This window comes from Colletotrichum gloeosporioides (genome assembly GCF_011800055.1).
Source record: "Colletotrichum gloeosporioides strain Lc1 chromosome Unknown consensus_103, whole genome shotgun sequence".
In the NCBI taxonomy this organism is placed as follows: domain Eukaryota; kingdom Fungi; phylum Ascomycota; class Sordariomycetes; order Glomerellales; family Glomerellaceae; genus Colletotrichum; species Colletotrichum gloeosporioides.
The window spans coordinates 41940-57932 of NW_025544748.1; the positions used below are offsets into that span (position 1 = coordinate 41940).

The window sequence follows — 15993 nt, forward strand, 5'->3', positions numbered from 1 at the left end:
ACCCAACCAGTTTTGCAGTAGCTCCACGACGGTGCAGCCATTACCACGACGCAAACGTAAGACAAATTTAGGCTTTCTTGTTCCCAGCGCGTTTTTGGACCGCATTCTGAGGATGCGTTCCAAGACATGCAAATTGGACCCCAGAGTCGGGTCGCCCGAGCTGAGCATAGTCTTGGTCTAAACAGTTAAATCCTTCCCTTTCGCTCCCGCGCTTGGCATGCTTAGCGCCACGAACCTACCCGATGTGCTAGAACCACGTCGTGGACACCTCGAAAACTAATTCAGGCATGGAGTTAAATTGTGGCTTTGGCGAGGTGTTCTCAGCCGCAGGCACTGCTGGCATCTAGAATATTGTCGCCGACTGGTCCGGCCCGTCCGCATCGTGCATCGGGTTTTCCTCGAATAACATAAAGGTCAGACGTTCGTGTGCCTTGAGATGCCATGGAACACCGAGTCTGACCATCACCAACTGTATTCTCTACGCAATTGGTTTGTGTCCGCAAAAGAGACTTCTTTTCCCAATCGTATACCTAAGCCGGCGCAATGAAGCTGTCGGTACCAGCGGCGCTAAGGTATGTTCATGTTCTGCAGTCCTACTCGGCCCTGGGGGCCGATTTCAATCGCCGGCACGCTAACCTCCCCAGCTTCTTCGGTCTTCTTTCTGGCCTCCCACATTCCGCTCAAGCACATTCACAAGAAGTCCGCACACAGACCTCGGTATCTTACGTAGCCGCAACCGGCTTGCCTCGATGGAGAGATTACGACCCTGCCGGGGACAAGAAGGACGCCCCGTGGGGTAGCCGAACATGCAAGTCAAACCCGGAAAATGTGCCTGACACAGGCGTTGTTCGCAAATATGAGTGGACAGTGGAGAGGACCTGGGCAGCCCCTGATGGATTTGGTATGTGATATTGCGCAATCCTTCACTCGGACCGTCCCGTTGCTCACATCGTTATTATTGCATTGCAGAACAAGAACTTCTCCTTATAAACGGACAGTTTCCTGGGCCTCAGATCGAGGCGAATTGGGGTGACATCGTCGAGGTCACAGTCCACAATAACATCACTGGCCCGGAAGAGGGCACAGCTATCCACTGGCATGGGTGGGTTTTCAAGCTCAGCATCTCTTGGGAATCTCACTAACGATGGCTTAGAATCCATCAACAAGGGACCCCGTGGATGGACGGCGTCTCTGGGATCACTCAATGCCCAATCGTACCAGGTGAAAGCTTCACTTACCGCTGGAAGGCTTCCACTTATGGCTCAAGTTGGTGGCACGGCCATCACGCACTCCAGTACGCCGGAGGGCTGTGGGGTCCAATCATTATCCACGGCCCAACGTTCGACGACTACGATATTGACCTCGGCCCTGTGATGCTTTCCGACTTCTACCATCGGGACTACGAAGGCATAGCATGGGGCGCCATCTCGACAAGTACTAACGACAACGTGACCGTCCCACATTCGGCGAACCAGCTCATCAACGGCATGAACCCGTACGATTGTTCTCAGTCGCAGTATCAGTTTCCTACTATAACCAACGCCACATGCCACGACAATGCCCCTAAGCCACAGTTTATGTTCCAGACTGGCAAGACCCATAAGCTCCGCCTCATCAACACCGGTGCCCAGGCCATCCAAGTCTTCTCGATTGATAACCACAAGCTTATTGTGACGACAATGGACTGGACGCCTGTTGAGCCATATGAGGTCGACTACATCGCTCTTGGTGTAGGTGGTAGAGCTGAGGTTCTCGTCAAGGCTACCGGTGATCCCACGTCTGCGTACGCGATGCGCATGAGAACCCGGTGTGCCACCACTTACGTCTGGGAGACTATTGCAACTATTTTCTACGACCAGGCTTTGCCAAACGCTGTACCCGTTCCCGCTCCACTTGAAATTCCATATGCGCTGCCCACATCATCTTGTGGTCATGTAAGTCCTACTTGAGACCGGAATTGCGATGAACAATAAGCTGACAGAGTCTTGCAGTATGACTTACCAAAGGTGAAGCCGCTCTTCAGAAAGCGCGTCGCGAAGCCTGACATGACTGTCTTCTACAATGTGACTTACCAGACAAATGCAACTGGCAACTGGTTGTGGCTGATGAACAACGTTTCCTTCCAAGCTGACTGGAGTCGACCTCTTTTACTGGAGGCAGCCGACGGGAAAACGGACTATCTCTCCCAGCCGCAGCACATCCTTACAACTGTGCCGGATGACGTACGCCACGTTCGAGTCATTGTCCAAAACACCTTCTCCATTCACCCTATGCATATCCATGGGGGCAACTTCCAGATCCTCGCCGAGGGCGACGGCATTTGGAACGGCTCAATCATCAACAAGAAGAATCCAGCCCGCTCCGACACAGAACTACTTCGTCGAAACGGTCATCTTGTTGTTCAATTCGACACGAAGAACCCCGGTACCTGGAGCTTTCACTGTCATACGGCTTGGCATGCCAGCCCAGGTCTCATTGCCAACTTCCTGGTGAAGCCCAAGGCAGTCCAGGCGCACGATATCCCAACCGCTGTCCGAGATGGATGCGTGGCTTGGAACAAGTATCAAAGCTCCGGGGGAGAAAATGCCTTGCCATTTGACAGTGGACTCCGGAAGAAATCTTTTTCATGATCCTACATTTTTTGATGGCTAAAGCTTTGCTACGGCCGCGCGTACATTGGCAGGAGTTTGGCGTTTTGAGCGATTTCTTACGGCCCAAGAGCTGACTTTAATCGTAATCATACTTTGTTGCTAACTAAATATTATGAAAGTTGATTTTGTCACTCAATCCGCACCTCGCGCTCCGTAACATTTTGAAGCCATGTTCCAAGTTCGGCCTCGTCGGACACGCCAGTGCAACAGTTCAAGCCGTCTATACAGAGTTTGTGCCTTATAGAGAAGTCAACCGCAATACTGGTTGGTGTTCAAGGAGGCTTTTGCACTATGGTGCGTTGAGACCGGTAAAAACAATGCCTCGTGGCACATGTATGCTTCAGTGTCAAAGCGAACACTGCCATAAACAAAGTCCTGACGAACATCATGTGGCGATTCAGCGTTACAGGCGATTGGTCTCGTCTCAATACTTTCGTGGTCTACCTGTTCTTCCCCGAGGTGAGAAACCTACTTTGGTGTCAAAATTCTCAAAGCCGGAGTGCTGACCACCTTTTTCAAACAGACCAAAGGACCCAGCTTAGAGCAGATTGCTTTACTCTTCGATAGCAAGGATGCCCAGATTGTTCGAACCAACGCCATTGCAGATGAGATTCTTGATGAGAAGAAGGAAATTGCTTCGATGTTGAAGCCTTAGGGCGATGTTCATCGCTCGATCGGCAATGGCAATGTGGTCCAACGATTGAGAGCTGTGATCCCGCGTCTCCATATCATGAGCCAGACCTCGCTTCATCTATGCGTTTATACGTAAAGAATTTACTTCTCCCCCGCTGAGTGATAACCGTCAAGACGAGGTCTTCCACAAAGAAATAAGAAGTCTTGTTTAACGTAAATATGGTCTAGCAGTATCTACAGAATATGCTTTTCCCAGAATGTTCAGAAGAGAAACAGGCACCAGAAAGGACAGACAGAGAGATTCGAAAAAGGGAAATTTTAAGGAGAGTTTAGAAAAAAAAGAAACATGCTTCCCGCGTCCTCAGATCTGCCCGTAGAGCTGCATCTCGTGGATGATGGCATCCCGGTACGCAATCATGCCGCGCGTCCTCGGGTGGAACGTTTTGATCTGGCGCGTGGGAACCCACCAGTCAATGTCCTGGATGGTCATGTTGCCACCGCCGAGAGCACGATTCGTAGCATTGAACCTCGCGGCCGCCGGGCCGCTGGGGTCCTCAGCGACGGCTTCGGCCATGCGGCACTGCCACAACTTCCACGGATCGCCTCCAGACGATCCCGTCACGCCTTCGCACTCCTTGGCATCCGGCAGAGTGGCGTTGCCCGCCTGGATGAGGGCCTTCGCCTCGGCCTCGTCCTGGGCTCGGGATCGGACCGCCGCTGCGGATTCCGCATCGAAGTCCTTCCAGCCGCTGAGGAAGAACCAGGTATCCTCCCGGTTCTCGTCCGGCTCGTGGACGTCGTCGCTGGAGCACCAGCTGTGGTCGGTCCCGTCCCTCGGGTCGAACGAGTTGGCGATGTTGATGAAGCGCACCGCGGTCTCACCCCACTCCTCGTTGGCCTCGTCGACCGCCTCGCTGATGGCGATGTTCGTCCGGTAGACGAGCTCGAACATTTCGCTGCGCAGCTTCTGGGTGAGGTACACGATGCGGTTGAGGGGCCAGTCGGAGGAAGGCTTGTATCCGCCCCACCAGTAGTGGAACGAGGAGTCCTTGCAGTCCTCTGTCAATGTGTTGAAGAAGACCGGGTAGCCGGCGACGTATAGCATGATGTCGGTGCCAGCGTCATGGCCCTTCTGCAGGACCTTCGTATAAGCGGCCTTCAGCTTCGCCTTGAAGCCGTCGTCGCCCTCATCCTGGATCATGGCGAAGGCCTTCTCCTGGGCCTCCTCGCAGTTCTTGCGGTTCGTCGATCCCAGTCTAGCCGTGTTCGGGGTGATGATGCAGTACCATACCAGGTCCGAGAAGCCGAGGTCGTTACCGCCGATGGTGAGAGTGACGACGTTGGTGTCCGCGGCCGTACTCCAAGCGTCGAGCTTCTGCATCAACTCGACCGTGGTGTCGCCGGAGCAAGACTTGGGGCCCTCCCACGCGATTGAATCGTCGTTGAGCCACTTGTAGATGAGGTCGCCATAGTTGTTAGATCCGACACGGCACGCGTCGCCCGAGGTCGTCCCCGTGCCCATGCCGCTGGCGTACGAGTCGCCAAAGTGCGCGTAGCCGGCCACACGTGTTCTCGCGCTCTCGTCGTCACCGTCCCATACGACGTAGTCGGCCATGGGGCACGAGGTGATGACCTGTCTCTTCGTGCCGCCTCCGCTGGTTGGCGGGCCCGTGGTGGCGGGGTNGATGACCTGTCTCTTCGTGCCGCCTCCGCTGGTTGGCGGGCCCGTGGTGGCGGGGTAGGGGATCACCTTGTTGCAGCGCTTGCTGAAGAAGATGCCGGCGGCGACGAACGAGTACGTGTCGGCATTGTTCTCGCTGTAGTCCGCGGGGCATAAACCCTCGACAATTACGCCGTCTGAGTTGGTGGTTTGGCAGATGATCTTGTCAGGGGTGGGCAGGGTTCCTGATTTCTTGGGCTTTGCCTTGTATGAGACGCAGGACCTGTCGAAGGTTCCCTCTGCGAGGGCAGTGCAGCCGTTGTAGCCGTAGGCCACGTCGAGAGTTCTGTTCACAGTGTAACCGTCAGCAAGGTCCCACGGGAATGGTGACAGGCGTTTTGGAGAGGGGAGCTACATACCCTGATTCTTTATTCACGCCGTAAGATGTATGGGTCATCTCGTGGAGTAAGATGCCAGACTTGGCCCGCTGCGCATAGCGAAGATCCATGACATCGTTATCGCAGGCGTCCAGCGTCGTTGATGTCGAATCGCTCAGGAAACCGCCGTTGTCTTTGAAGAACTCGTCGCAAACGTTCATCACCTGCAAGTTGTCGTTCATCTGGCGAGCCCCATTTGCATCAGTAAATCAGTCCAAACTATTCGTCGTAAGGGAGTACCCACGGAAGCCCACCAGCCTTTCTTCCAGCACCCTTCTTTGGTTTCGTCGCAGGTTACCGTGACGGTAAACTCTGGCGATCTACCACTGAGGACTATAAGGTGAACATGCCCACGTCAGTACCTGCACAGACCGCCACAAGCCAACATCGGTTGACTCTCATCAGATACGGATAGTCTACTCACTGTCTGCCATGCGACGATAGCGCTCCTTGACCTTGTCACCAAAGTCGTCCTGGTCGCGAAGACTCTTGGAGAAGAAGTGGTTGTAGTAGTCGCCGAACTGCGGGTCGCTGTATGCTTCGAGGGCCATCGCATACGCCCACGACATCTCGGTGCGGATGATAGTCTTTCTCTCATCACTACACTCACCTTGGCCCGTGGCAAAGTTGACGGGCACCATGACGGGAGGGTCCGCTCGTGCAAGAAGCTGATGCGAGCCGCTGCCCTTGTTGCCGGCATCGACTGGTGATGCGTGAACGGCAACATGGGAGGCGACCAGCACAAAGAGTGCGGGAAAGAGTGACAAGAGATTCATTCTGAAGAGACTTTTCAGACACTGAACGATTGTGGGAAACTGAACGAGAGATGGGATGACCAGTTGCTGCTGGCCTCTTCCCTTGGATCTGTGACTTGGAAAGAGAATTATCTGGGCATTAAGAGAGACTTATATACGCTTCTAGATCGCAATTGGATCAGTCAATCCTTCAGAAACTCCTGTACAGTTCCCTCCTTTCCTCTCTCTCTGCCTAACTGACATCCACTTCACGAGCCTTCACGAAGCTGACATCCCGATGCCGCAGTAAACTGACGAAACGCCGTAGACCCCAACTGCAGCTAGCCATGCTATACCCAACTAGGTCAATACGCAACATTCCTCAACTCAATTCTCAACTTGCTGCACATGGCACCTCAAGAAGCTGACATCTCGACGCAGGAGTGGGCTGAGGGAGTTGCCGCAGATCCTAACAAGACCAGGAGGTATGGAAATAAGTAGGACGTAACTCAGCAATTTTTAATCTAACTTGCATAACCAAGTGAGAATAATTAGATGTTGGGGGCGTGACGGGATCCAAGGCTCTTGGCCAAGACAAGGCCAACATGGGTTGCCTGGCTTGAGAGTTGTATTCGGGCATTGGCAACTCTCTTCTCAGCCCTGTCAATCCTCACGTTGACCAAAACATCATGATATTTTGTGGCGAGACAATACCGAAAATGTTCACAACCTCCGGGCGACTACTGTGGGGGAGTAATCGTGGGGTTGTATTGGCCGAGGGCGGGCCGGGAGCCAAGGCCGCTTCTTCCAGGCATTCTTTCAGCCAGTCAGCACTAGAATATGCATCGCACGACGATCGGCAGAACAAGCTCCATCCAAACGCGGGTTGTATTGGTCGGAGCCGGGTTTCGTTCCTGAAAAAATGCGGCGCATAGCCATCCCGCCTCGCCGAAGGATTCGGGCTGTACATGCGGACGGGAGGCGCGGGGCGGCCTACGCAGGTGCCGGGTAAGTCTGGCATCAATTTGAAACAAAGGAGGAGATGGGGTGAGCGGAGGGAGCAAACGGCGCAGCGGGAGTCCAACATAAACCCTCACCCGCTCTCAGCAGCAATCTCTGGATAACACGATCTTGGACCCCCCATAATCGCACACGTCCGGTCCTTTTCCGTTGCATTACCTTCCGAACCAAGACATATCCAGCCCATCTATAATCAATATGGCAGTCCCGAACTGGCTCAGAATGTGCGTTACTTCTCCAAACCCCATGTTACTGGGCACAAGTTGGCGACCCTGACTTAGCGAACTTCGCGTTTTAGTGTATTCCTGCTCCTCACCTTCGCATCGTTCCTGCCTCAGCTCCAACGGTTGTGGTTGCGTCGTGACAGCTCAGGAGTCAGCCTCTACTACGTCCTCTTCAACCTCTTAGTGGCGACTGAGCTACTCACGATCGACCTTACCCTTTTGACGGGCGTCGAAGACAGCGATGTTTTCGTGCACCAGCCCGCATCCCGCGGCGACTGGTTGAACCTCGCCCAGTTTGCCATCGTTTGGGCTCTATGGGCGCTGATGTACGCATATCCCTCGACGCTGCACAATCATCACGTTGCTAACAAAGAACTTGGACACCACAGCCTCGTTTCATGCATTGTGTTTTATCCAAGCGATGAACCTCGCGGCGTGCCCGCCAAAGTCTCTGCCATCTACACGACCTACCTACTCATCTCTCTCGTCCCCCTCCTCATTGTCACAGCCAGCCCATCATCTAGGGAAGGCCGCAGGTGGTTTGACGCTCTGTTCCTCGGCTTCCACACCTACTTTCTGAACCCGATCATCACGATCTTTGGCATCGCTGCTCTATACGCGGAAGCACGTGCAATTCGTGCGCGCCCTGAAGGCTCAGGACTCGGTTCGCTCAGCGTTGTGGGCCTCGCGGCGCAGGCGGTTGTGTTCTTCATCGTAGGAGTTGCGTGGCCTGGTCGCTTGGTCTGGCCCTTTCCGATTTTCGGGAGGGCGTTCCTCGCCTGGATTCAGATGGTCGGGTTTGTGTTCATCGACTACATTATCTTCGTGATCGCTCAGGCGGATCTGTTGTACATTGCCATGCAGCACAATGGATGGCATGCGTGGGTTCAAGGCGCAAACGGCGAAAGGGAGCCTTTGATCTGAAGTCGCGGGGGCTGCCTGGATATCTCAATTTAGGCCAAATTGCGAGGCGCGAAAACGAATGAACATATTTATTCCTAGGCAGATAGAGAATCTGTTGGTAAAGATTTCCACAGATAATGCGGTCAAATCCCAAGATCTGACGACGTGTAACTACTCGATTATCGCGAACTTGACTGGCTTCGCGCTAGAAACTACCAGCTTCGGCCGACCTCCATTACCAGATGGCTCGGTAACATTTCCAGCTTCATAACACGGCAGCTTAACCACCGTCTCTGCATGATCCTCCATGATTCCCCAGTCCCACCAATCAACTGCGGCCTCCTCAAAAGTGCAGCGAAAGACGTCACCTGGGGCCATATCCCGAGGCAACTCCACGTCGTCTCCAGACAGGGTCTGGGTCGTTGTCCAGGTCTCCCCCGGCTGTAAGCTCGTGAAGTGCTTGTGCTGCCCAACGCGAACAGGAATATCCGGCTCGTCGACGATCATGAAACCAAAGCTGGTCTCTTCGAGCTCGCAGGATTCCCAGGTACCGCTCTCAGCACTGCTACCGCCTTTAGCATCACCTCGCCGACGGCGATAGATTTGAAATCCTCCAGGCTGTTGCTCAGACACCAGAGATAACCAATGGAATGTTACAGGCAGGTCGCCACTCCGCTCGATGCCTTCGTACTTGATCACGATCTCGACGTCGAAGTATCCACGGCCTCGCAGTGTGGGCGGGCACCGAAGGGACGCCGAGAATATTGGCGCCCCGGGACTGCTGTAACATTAGACGCCTAGCTCGTGTAAAAAGACCTTGCATAAATAATACTGGATACTCACATTCGATCAGAGGGGGCCAGCGGCGCAGTCGATTCCGCCTTGCGGCGAGCTGCTGCCTGCTGCCTCATTCGCCACCTCTGCTCCTCCGTGTTCGCCGCCACGAATCCCACCTGGGCTTCTCTGGCCGCACGTTCAGGCCAGGCTACCTCTTCTGCCACTGCCGTGAAGGCGAGGAGTGCTCCCCCGGGCATGATCAGCTGGGGCTGACCTTGACCCTTTTTGGCACGCGGTCGCGACCTGAGTCCTGATGGGAGCAGCGTCCCAGCCTTCATCTGAAGTCCTACATTGTCTTGGATGCTGCCCCAGGCCCACATACCGATCTCAGCTCCTGGAAAGACCAGCGAGTACGTCTCGCCTGCCTTCAGTACGCGATAGTATCGCTCAGGGAGATCCAGTCTGGTCGGGCTCGTCTGCTCTCCGGGCCCGAGTTCAAATAGGTCAGCTTGATGTTGTCCGGATACGATCAAGCTGTCGATAGTTTGCTCTGATAATGCTACGAGACCCGACTTGTTGTCCACGAGTACCTTTTCGAAGGTGCCGTTATCCTTGTGTCGCACGAGAATGCACCCGTTCTCGGTAAATGCGTTGGTGTACATGGACCAGTGGAAGATACAACGCCTGCCTTTGCCATCATCGTCTGCGGCGCGGTGTATGGTGCTCATGATCGGGTACGGGGTGGTGAGCGAAAGGCGCTGGCTGGCTTCAAGTTTCCAGGTTAGGCGTGGAGCGCTAGGTCTAAAATCATTGCGGTCAGCATTAGATCTGTGAATGGACGTCCGTAATTGAGAAGGGGATGTGATTACTTTCGATCCTTCTTCCCCAAGGACACAAATGAACCCACATCCAATCTTGTCGTCTGTGCCATCGCGAAAGGAGCTTGCGGCTTGAAAACATGTAGTGATTGCAAAGACTTCACCAAAAATGATGAGGTGTTAGTGCTTGACGCCAAATAGATTGGTGGTCAGAGAAGAGAGTCAGCCTGCAGCAAGCTGGTTAAATAATGGCGAGGTATTGCATAGCTTGGCACCCGTTACTGCGATACCAGGGATTATGTGCAATGATGGTACCTAGTAAGTAAATATTTTATCTCACCCCACGAAAAGGGAGACGGGTTTGATGGCTTGTTCTTCAACTTAAACAACATCGAAATCAAAAAGTATTTGACACTGTACTGCGTTCAGTTCCCTCCGTGTTATCCATGGCTGTTTCGCTAGCTAAAGCGGACCCTCCGTCCCTTAGCCTGCAGATAGGACCACGGGGTTCCTCCGCGGATACAAAAGGACCGTTCTCCCTGATTTGCTCCAACACGACTCCCCATCAACCTGCATCAGAGTGCCCTAACTGTAAGTATTTATGCGCAGCGATCTTTCTTAACGAACGTGCGTCCATCTCTCAATTCACTCGCGGTGTATTGAACCCAATTCTGATCACCACTCTTTTAACACGCATCAACAAGAAATGGGCCTAAAATAATCTCAAGAACTCAATCGCCCAAGCAATGTGAGTTTTTGTGAAGGGTGCTCGGTGATAGTCTTCGAAGATAGCGCCGATGGCTTTTCCGAAGGCATGAACTGGAACAATGAGCCAACCCTGCGACATTCTCGAGAAGGAGGCAAGATAATCATTATGAAACCTGTTCGCAGTTGGAAAGATACACTACCCGACTTGCCCAGAATGGCTGAATCTGCTACGGCTGGCTGCCGTATGTGTGGCTTCATTCGAGACGGGCTTCTCCAGCGGAACATAGGGTACAAAGGCGAAATCTTTGTTAACGGGGGATATCTATGGGGCGGACAAGGAGATGCAAATGACGTCTCTGTCACAGATCCTGGCTTGGCTTGCTGGAGATGCGAGGCATACAAGGTCGAGGGAGGGACACGGTCGACCCAGCTTGCAGTTCTGAACTTTGACATTGAGACCAGCAACAGTACGTTACTCAGCTTATCCGTTACAATCCGCTTCTAACGATTCTGTGAAAGATGACCTGCTTCAATGGCTGAGGGTGGACACGAAGTGCGCCCCAGAGCCTTTGGACCCGGACACTGTGCAATGGCTCAAGTCAGAGCTTCGGAGCTGCGATGACGAATGCGACCACGTCAAACCAGCATCGCAATTCTTACCAACCAGGCTTATTGACGTCGGTCAGAGGGAGATGGATGTCCCACGACTCATCCTCACTAAAGACGCTTTCAACTTGCGAACAATCGATGATCTGGAGTATGCAGCACTGAGCTATTGTTGGGGACCAAAAAGAGACGCTCTAAAGCAGGTAAAAACTACGAAAAGTACGATTGAAACCCACTGTCAAGGAATGCCGCTTAGCTCCTTGAGTCCTGTCGTGCGGGACACAGTCAAGGTTTGCAGGGCCCTCGGTATTCGGTACCTTTGGGTTGACGCTATTTGTATCATCCAAGGAGACAAGGAAGATTGGGACCGAGAGAGTCAGATGATGGGCCATGTGTACTATTCTTGCTCTGTGGCCATCTGTCCTGTTTCTTCGCAGTCTTGTCTCGAAGGCTATCTTGGAACACGGCCCAGAGGTCTCGACGTCGACTTCGAGTCATCGCGCCGCAAGCACATCAGGGGTTCCTACAGGCTCATTCTGTCTTCTACGGATCTTGACGAGCATGCAATGGGGGCCCCTCGTCCCGGCCCATCACTATATGTGGATCTTAAACGCTCTTCGTGGGATCATAGGGGCTGGACCTTCCAAGAGCTGGTTCTTTCACCGCGCATGATCGTGTTTGGGCCTTCTATGTGCCATTTTGTCTGTGGAACCAAGACAATCTCCGAGAACGGGCACATTGCCACAGATGCAATGCATGGTCCATTGAGATCTGTGATGAATAAGGCTCTCGGAAAGTGTGTTGCCGAGACAAACCTCTCAGCGGAGAGCGTGCGAGAAGCATACTGGCAATGGACCTCAGTGAATGAAGCCCAGAGTAGGATCTGGACATATAGAGAGGACATTTTTCCAGGGCTTTCCGGTCTTGCTCAGGGATTTGCGACGATTACAGGAGACACATATCTTGCAGGTTTGTGGAAAAATGATCTCCACCACCAGCTGGTTTGGGAGATCTCACGGCCGATAGCTGGCGACCTAGCCTCACTTGTACACAGCTTGCAGCATGCAGATCCATACATCGCTCCTTCATGGAGCTGGGCATCGAGAACAGCACGCTACGAGAATCTGCCCGACAGGCAATTCTCAACGTCTGTCGCTGCTCAAGAGGCGACATCTGCCGCTGATGAAAAAGACAAGACGTTCTTCGAAGTTGTCACGCAGCCCAGCCACGTCCGCCCCGAGTTTGCCCTGATAGACTACCGCATAGACCTTCAAGGCAGCAACACCTTCGGACCTCTTAGCGGGGCCTTTCTTCGACTGAGGGGCAAAATATGCCGGTTTCCTTCGGATGTCAAAAGGGAAGCTTTGGGGCCCAGCGGTGACTGTCGGCCGTCTTACGGGAAGTTCTCATGCGGCATTGGGACCTGCATGCTGGACTGGGGCGTCAGCGAGACGTCAGTGCAGGGACCAGAGAGCATGCAACTATTTTTGATATCCAGCTGTTGCTCGCCAACGTCGCAGTGGGGCAAAATGAAGTGGCTTGCGGACTGTGATGATGTGGACTACGACACCTGGGTACCGAGTGACGCGGAGTTAGGCGACACCTCGTTTGCCAGCAGCTATGAGAGCATCGACACGTGCAAGTACTGCGCGGATCCAATGCACAGACGGCCTGGCTGGGGTCTTGTTATTCATCCCATGGAGGAGCTCGGAAACTACGTGCGAGTTGGAGCTTTTGTCCTCTTTGCACATAAAGGGGGGATGGATCTCTTCAAAACCGAGCCAGAGGAGATAATACTCGTGTAGCGTCACTTCTGTCTTCACCTGAATGGACTCTATTGTCAAGGCAGGATTAGATTTGAGCCACATGCGAGGCAATGGTGAAGTGGAACTTGAATTTCATAACAAGTCGGCATGTCGGCAGCACCGGTCCTAGGCTCCGATGTTTGGTGCTCGGCAGCGGCCCGCAGCGGGCGGAGACTTTACTGCAGCCAAACATTTTATCCTCATAGTGCGCCCGCAGACTCTGAGGTTTCAACGGCAAAGAGAACTGAAAAAACTGCCAGGCACTTCGGCACGCGAGAGATAGTGCCGACTAAGCCCGAACGCCCCTTATCTCAATGCACTAGAGGCATCGTGACGCTACTTTTCGTTGATAGCCGTGGAAATAACGCGGAAATGAGTATTTATCGGTCCAAGAGGGCGATAAGAACTTGCCGTTCATGGGAAACCCGAGCAGATTAATAATGCCAGGGGCTCCAGTGAGGGTTACGGCAGCCTGCAGGGACGACTGGCTCAAATCAAAAATTTCTATATATACGCACTATACTATAGAATAATTAAGTGAGGGTATATACTATAGCCCTTCTATACTGCTCTGATTAGTTAGAAATTTACTAATTATAGTACTATATCCCTACCTATAAATACCTTTTATATTAAGGCCCCCCTAATTTAAAACTTCTTTTTCTTTTTTTCTCTAAGAGTTACCCTATATATAAGTATATACCCCCCTTTATAAAAGCGTTTTTTTATTTTATTTTATTTCCTATTATTATTAATATATAGATACTAATATATTTTATATAGTAGTATATATAACTACTTATAATAATTCCTATCCTCTTAATCCTAATTATAATTAATAGGATAGAGCTCTTTAAGAACGTTCTAGCTAAGATACTATATAATCCTATATATAACTATATAAGCTTAGTTATAACTAAATAGTTATTAGAGAGTATATATACTACTATTTATTTATATATATATAGATTTACTAATATATATTCTAGGTTTTAAGTATATTACTTCGCTTAAAACTAAGTAGTTAGTTATAAATATACCTAATAGTATATACCTCTATATAATCTAATATAATCTTTAGGGTTCCTATACTAATATTTATATAGCTTTAGCGTTTTATTTACTTTAGAAATTATTTATATATTAATAGCCCCTTTTTAATTTTTAATATTATTTATAACTAAGTTAGTAATAAAGTCTTTACTTTTATATATAGAGACCTTCTAGAGGGAGATAAAGTATATATTACTTATTATAAGGGAAATAGCCTATATAAAAGCTATATTACCTTTCTAAATTATAACTATTATATAAATTACTATTACGCTTTAAATAGTAAAAACTACTCTATAAAAACTTATTATAAATTCTATATACTTCTATATAGTTATAGTTAATAATATACTAATATCTATAGATATAAATAATACTAATACCCCCTAAATAACTTTAGTTAAGGCTAGAACTAAATATATAGCTCTATCTAAGCTTAAAAGTACCTATAAGTAGCTATACTAGAACTAAGAGGAGTTTAAGGATAAAGTTAATATTAAACTAAGTAATAATACTATTATATATAAGATTATAGAGATACTTAGTATTAGAAACCTCTATTTAACTACTAAAATCTTCTTTATCTTTATAAATAAGTATACTTACTTTAATATAAATATATTTACTCTTATATATAAGGGTTTATTACTAATTATTATAGAGGAGGAGGGTAAGATTAAGCTTAAGTTATAATTAGCTATATATATTTATATATATATATATATAAAGGCGTTTAAGTAGCTTTTAGTTTATATAGTATTAAAAAGGGTTAACCTAAGTTATATACTTCTAGATATAGCTTTATAGGTAGGGCTTAAGCTCTATAAGCCTATATATAGCTTTACGCCTTAATATTAGACTGAGTAGTTATTAATATAGCTTTATATTCTTATATATTATAATATAGTATTATATAAATCCTCTTAGTATTATTTATAAATATATATATCTATATATAATAGTTTAAAATACTCTAAAAGCAAATTAATTTAGATTAATTCTAGTTAGAAATCTTTATAAAGTTATAAGATAACTAGTTATATAATAAAATTATTATATATCTAATCTTAATATATTATATTTAACTCTTAAAAGTAACTTTTAAATAGTAACTTTAAAAATAGAACTTTTATTATAAATCTTATATAATCCTTACCTTAGAGTTACTTACTTATATTTAAGTGCTCTTTTTCTAATAATATCTTATTAACTTAAGTATTATTTATACTCTTTAGAGTGAGGGGTTTATAATAACTCCTACTAGCTTTATAGACTTATATTAAAAGAATAATATATATTAATACTAAAATATAGAATAACTTATAGCTATAAAGGCTTATATAATTATATTCTTCTAATTATTAATTTAAGAAGTATATATAGTGTGAAGGTATAGATAAGAATATCTCTATATATTTATATACTAATAAGGTTATCTTATTAGTTATAATATCCTCTATAAAGTATATTATAAAGTCTTTCTTAATAATATTATTACTTATTTATAAGAGATATAATATAGATAGAAAGGTTAGATAATGCTTAGTTTAAATTTTATTTAGTTACTTAATATATATAATAAATTACTTCTATATAGCTTTAAGATTTATATAGGTATTAATACCTACTCTTAATTTATTATATAGTTTTATATTAAGATCTTAATATATATATCTCATAATATAATAGCTTAATATCTTAAGGTTATTTTAAAACTTAGCTATATACCTTTAATTATTCGTTCTAATTATAGTATTAAGACTATAATTATAACTAGAACTTATTAGTTTTTATTATCTTTACGTAAGAAGATATAAAATAGGGAAGAAGTTCCTATTAAATTTTAAAACTATTAGATCTTTAGAAAAAGTATTTATAATATTAAAATTAAGAGCTAGTAGGAACACTTATATTAAGTATTATCTATCTTTTAGTAAGTATATATATTTATTACTTATATTTCT

At 48.2% G+C, this 15993-nt stretch overlaps 5 protein-coding genes across 5 annotated transcripts; 3 read left to right on the top strand and 2 right to left on the bottom strand.

The window, feature by feature from the left end:
• Positions 1-543: 543 nt before the first annotated feature.
• Positions 544-3306, top strand: GCG54_00003853 (Oxidoreductase OpS5; the record flags this gene model as incomplete). The annotated part of the gene is made up of 8 exons (XM_045403914.1): positions 544-572; positions 645-901; positions 970-1102; positions 1154-1934; positions 1992-2531; positions 2771-2945; positions 3004-3110; positions 3175-3306. The coding sequence occupies 8 exons, from the start codon at positions 544-546 to the stop codon at positions 3304-3306; spliced, it is 2154 nt and encodes a 717-aa protein (XP_045257114.1).
• A 339-nt stretch (positions 3307-3645) lies between these two features.
• Positions 3646-6157, bottom strand: GCG54_00003854 (uncharacterized protein; the record flags this gene model as incomplete). Its single annotated transcript, XM_045403915.1, has 4 exons — positions 3646-5290; positions 5364-5563; positions 5626-5714; positions 5806-6157. The coding sequence occupies 4 exons, from the start codon at positions 6155-6157 to the stop codon at positions 3646-3648; spliced, it is 2286 nt and encodes a 761-aa protein (XP_045257115.1).
• A 1176-nt stretch (positions 6158-7333) lies between these two features.
• On the top strand, positions 7334-8283 carry GCG54_00003855 (uncharacterized protein; the record flags this gene model as incomplete). Its single annotated transcript, XM_045403916.1, has 3 exons — positions 7334-7359; positions 7434-7685; positions 7749-8283. 3 exons carry the CDS (start codon positions 7334-7336, stop codon positions 8281-8283), a joined length of 813 nt encoding a protein of 270 aa, XP_045257116.1.
• Positions 8284-8433: 150 nt separating this feature from the next.
• Positions 8434-9970, bottom strand: GCG54_00003856 (uncharacterized protein; the record flags this gene model as incomplete). The annotated part of the gene is made up of 3 exons (XM_045403917.1): positions 8434-9043; positions 9106-9867; positions 9909-9970. 3 exons carry the CDS (start codon positions 9968-9970, stop codon positions 8434-8436), a joined length of 1434 nt encoding a protein of 477 aa, XP_045257117.1.
• An 809-nt stretch (positions 9971-10779) lies between these two features.
• GCG54_00003857 (uncharacterized protein) lies at positions 10780-12976 on the top strand (the record flags this gene model as incomplete). Its single annotated transcript, XM_045403918.1, has 3 exons — positions 10780-11032; positions 11085-11322; positions 11644-12976. The coding sequence occupies 3 exons, from the start codon at positions 10780-10782 to the stop codon at positions 12974-12976; spliced, it is 1824 nt and encodes a 607-aa protein (XP_045257118.1).
• Between the last annotated feature and the right edge of the window lie 3017 nt (positions 12977-15993).